The 4,299-nt window shown below is 31.4% G+C and overlaps 1 protein-coding gene across 1 annotated transcript in view; it reads right to left on the reverse strand.

The window, feature by feature from the left end:
* Nucleotides 1-542: 542 nt before the first annotated feature.
* The window catches only part of LOC106473497 (RNA exonuclease 1 homolog), a 45,665-nt gene continuing 41,908 nt past the window's right edge, over nt 543-4,299 (reverse strand). The window contains exons 13-14 of the mRNA XM_022401920.1: nt 2,814-2,952; nt 543-741 (exon numbers count right to left, since the gene is read on the reverse strand). Of these exons, the coding sequence (XP_022257628.1) occupies nt 565-741; nt 2,814-2,952 (316 nt within the window). The 3' untranslated portion in view covers nt 543-564. The remainder of the gene's footprint in view (nt 742-2,813; nt 2,953-4,299) is intronic.

A 4,299-nucleotide genomic window follows, 5' to 3' on the forward strand; every position in this document is an offset into this window, starting at 1 on the left:
TTAACACAACATTTCATGTTACTTGAGAACTTACCATCATTCCTTATAATTATCAAGTTTTAACACAACATTTCACGTTACTTGAGAACTTACCATCATTCCTTATAATTATCAAGTTTAACACAACATTTCATGTTACTTGAGAACTTACCATCATTCCTTATAATTATCAAGTTTTAACACAACATTTCACGTTACTTGAGAACTTACCATCATTCCTTATAATTATCAAGTTTAACACAACATTTCATGTTACTTGAGAACTTACCATCATTCCTTATAATTATCAAGTTTTAACACAACATTTCACGTTACTTGAGAACTTACCATCATTCCTTATAATTATCAAGTTTAACACAACATTTCATGTTACTTGAGAACTTACCATCATTCTTTGTAATTATCAAGTTTTAACACAACATTTCATGTTACTTGAGAACTTACCATCATTCTTTGTAATTATCAAGTTTTAACACAACATTTCATGTTACTTGAGAACTTACCATCATTCTTTGTAATTATCAAGTTTTAACACAACATTTCATGTTACTTGAGAACTTACCATCATTCCTTATAATTATTAAGTTTAACACAACATTTCATGTTACGTGACAATTTACCATCATTCTGTATAATTTTATTAAGATGTTCGGCCATGAGAGTTCGTAGGGCTCGTTTGAAAGGTAAGCCGCGCTTGTGTGGGAAAACTACAGATGTATCCACTACAGTATTGTGAACAATCTGGAAAACAAAACTTTTATGACTTAAAATCATTGAATATGTAACACAGAAATAAGTATAGTATTTTGTTACAAGTTACAGCTTTAACAGTAAGGAAAAATATTTTTAAAACAGGTATGAAATTTTGATCCCTGGTGCAATCATTTATGGTTTTAACAGTAACGAAGAATTTTTAGAACTGATATTAGTTACTTATACATGTGCATATTAATACGCACGAATTGACAGATTATTTATTTATGGCTGAACATAAACAAAAGAATAAATATGAAAATGTGTGAAACATTTGCATAAGATTAGGAATGTCTGAGGAAATAACGATCCAAGACGTATAAGGACGAACCTGGGTATTTGTTAATTGTGGGATTGTTTGATTTTATTACTAAAGCTTTGATTTTCTTCTGTTAATGTCAGGTTCATGTTCAGTACTGTAACATTTTGTTCAAATAAAACTGTTATTGCTTTTGCTCATATGTTCATGGACTTGGGAAGGGGGGGATTCTGGTGTTCTTTTAACCTGATGTTTAAGTCATATACATATATAAGCTATGTAAAAGGCTGAGCAGTTGATACACTTTATTTTGTAAATGTTTCTTGTTGGGGTGGGTTTATTATACAATTTTCTTAACATGCGTTTTATTTTAGTTTCAGAGGTTAGTTGTTATGTTAAGGTTATATTTCTGTGGTCATCTTTTCTAAATTTCTGATAGAGGTATACTAAAATTTTATATCCACGTGATGGTGAAAGTGATTTTTTGAGTTTGTTTATTTAACGTGTGTTGTCTGTGTTTTTATAGATTTGTCAATAGTTGGTGTAACTACTGTAGTAGGGAACTGGTTAATGTTAGTAAAACAATGAGTTAGGTGTGTTACTTGTTTCTCAATGTTTTCTGTGGTGCATATATTGTATCCTAAATTTAGCATGCTTAGTTTCTGGTGGATTACATGATTAGAAAACCATTTTATGTAATATTTCTGCATGTATGTATCTTTCCTATGAATCTTAGTGGTGAAGTCTTGATGGGTTCATGTGATGTTAATGTTATAAAATTTATTGTGCAGTTATTTTAATTTTCAACTGTGAATCGTATATCTTTATATGTAGGTTGTTTACGTGTTAAAAGAAGTTTTGTTCATCTTGACAAGTAAAGCCACAAAAAACATCATCTAAATATCTAAGGAAGTGACTATGGCATGTTCTATGAGATGTAGGAAAAAGAGTGGTCAGAGTAGCTGATAATGGATTTCCCATGGCAAGTCCATGTAACTGGAGGAAGTACAAATCTCTATAATGAAAGCAAATAAGTGTGGCTAATGGTAACAGTTCGATTAAGTGTTCCCAAATTATGTTGATTCTCTTTTTGGGTCTTGTGAAATAATTTCTGCATTAAGTTATTGCCTCATGACAAAGGGATTGAAGGAGTAGGTTTATGGCATCAAAGTTAGACATAATGATGTCACTAAACTGTAAGTGTTGTAGGGGGAAGTAAAGTGTTCCTTAATTGGGTACTTATTTTGGAAACATAAGGTTCCAAAATCCATTTGAAGTATTTACCTAGGTTGTAATTTAAAGAGTAGTAAATTGTTTTGAAGCTCTGTTTTCTGTTTTATTTCAATACTGTTAAGCCTATCTGCTGCCTTTCCTAATTAAGATGTTCTGCCATGAGAGTTTGTAAGGCTTGTTTGAAAAGTAAGACCTGTTTGTGTGGGAAAACAACAGATGTATCTATCCACTACAGTACTGTGAATAATCTGGAAAACAAAACTTCTATGACTTGTAATCATTGAATATGTAACACAGAAATAAATAAAAATATACTTTTGAAGCTTTGATTGTTTGTTTTATGTCAAAGCTATTAAGCCTATCTGCTGTCTTTCCTAATTCTGAACTGCCAACCAGAAGAAATGGATTCAACAGACAGCAGCCATTGCCGACTATTTACCATCAAAGAGTGGAATTGATCATTGCATTATAATCACCCAATGGCTCTAAGTAGGTAATACTTTATATAAAACATTATTAGAGCATGTTCCAATGCAAGATTTATATGTCTTACTTAGAGGAAACTTACCTTGAGTGCTTTTAGGTCACTTTCAAGGCTATGTCCAATCAAAATTGTTTTATCACTAAACATATTGAGCAGAACTGCCTGAACGTCTCGCAATCTTGTTGTAACCCCTTCCATGTCCTTTTCTGTAATACCACTAAATCTAAAACAATCATTGTACAGCTATTAAATCTCTAATTCTTTTCAGGTCTTACAAGTTTATGTATTTATAATTTTATCAGAATTAGTATTTCATGAATTTATAGAATAAGTGACAAGAGCTGTGTTAAAAAATATAAATCAAACTTAGTAATATAAAAATTGTGCTGCATCAAAAATATTTATTTTGTACAGAAACTATAAAATCAAATACGTATACAAGTGCTTTTTAAAATATTAAGGATAAGCCGTTTAACTTCCATATCTAACTATTCTGACTTTAAAAGGTCTATACTTTGTTGTTAAAGACTATAATTTCAAAGTTGATACAAAACAATTTTGAGTTAATAACTCACTGAAATTATATACACTAATATTTCATGATACATTTTTAAATGAATATTTCAAAACTCAATATGGGGAAATCAAGCACTAAATATACTTTAAGATTTGTAACTTACCATTTTAGTATTAATAATAAAAATGTGAAAACTGTTTTTCATACATTCTTACAAATAGCTAACACTATGAGATTGTTTTGGTTTTGAATTTCACACAAAGCTACACGAGGGCTATCTGTGCTAACCGTCCCTAATTTAGTAGTGTAAGGCTAGAGGGGAAGGCAGATAGTCATCACCACCCACTGCCAACTCTTTTACCAACAAATAGTGGGATTGACTGTCACATTATAATGCCCCATGGCTGAAATGGAGAGCATGTTTGGTAGGACAGGGATTTGGACCCACAACCCTCAGATTGCGAATCAAGCACCCTAACCACCTGGCCATGCTGGGCCAACACTATGAGATTTTAGCATGTAAGTGTTGAGAGTTGCCACTAATATTATGTAATTATTGACCACACTTACCCAGAGTGGCAAAATCTTAAAGATTTCCAATATGTCTATTCAAGAATGTATTAGTTCATGCAAGTAAATTTATTAAAAGCCAATCATGTAAAACTTTATAATGTATACGAAGTACTTTCTATATCTTGTTTAATCACACAAACATCTGTATGATGCAGAGTGGAAGACTGATGCAGATGTGCTCACTATAGCTCTCAACAACTTTCACAATGATATATATTAGCCGAACATATGATAAAATCTATACAATAATTATGAGTGAGAACCACTTTCCATCCTGATTGCCATTACACCAAGTTATAACAAAAAACTAGGAATAAAAACTAATATAAATGTATATATATTCAGATTCAATGATGAGGAACCCACTCTGAGACTAATAAAGCTTGGAGACGACTTGAATGGGTAATGAAGAAAACTTTAATATAAGTTTAACATAACAGCAAATGTACAAAACCTTGTCGAAACGTTGTACATTTGCTG

Source organism: Limulus polyphemus, unplaced genomic scaffold (assembly GCF_000517525.1).
Source record: "Limulus polyphemus unplaced genomic scaffold, Limulus_polyphemus-2.1.2 Scaffold6223, whole genome shotgun sequence".
Classification (NCBI taxonomy): Eukaryota; Metazoa; Arthropoda; class Merostomata; order Xiphosura; family Limulidae; genus Limulus; species Limulus polyphemus.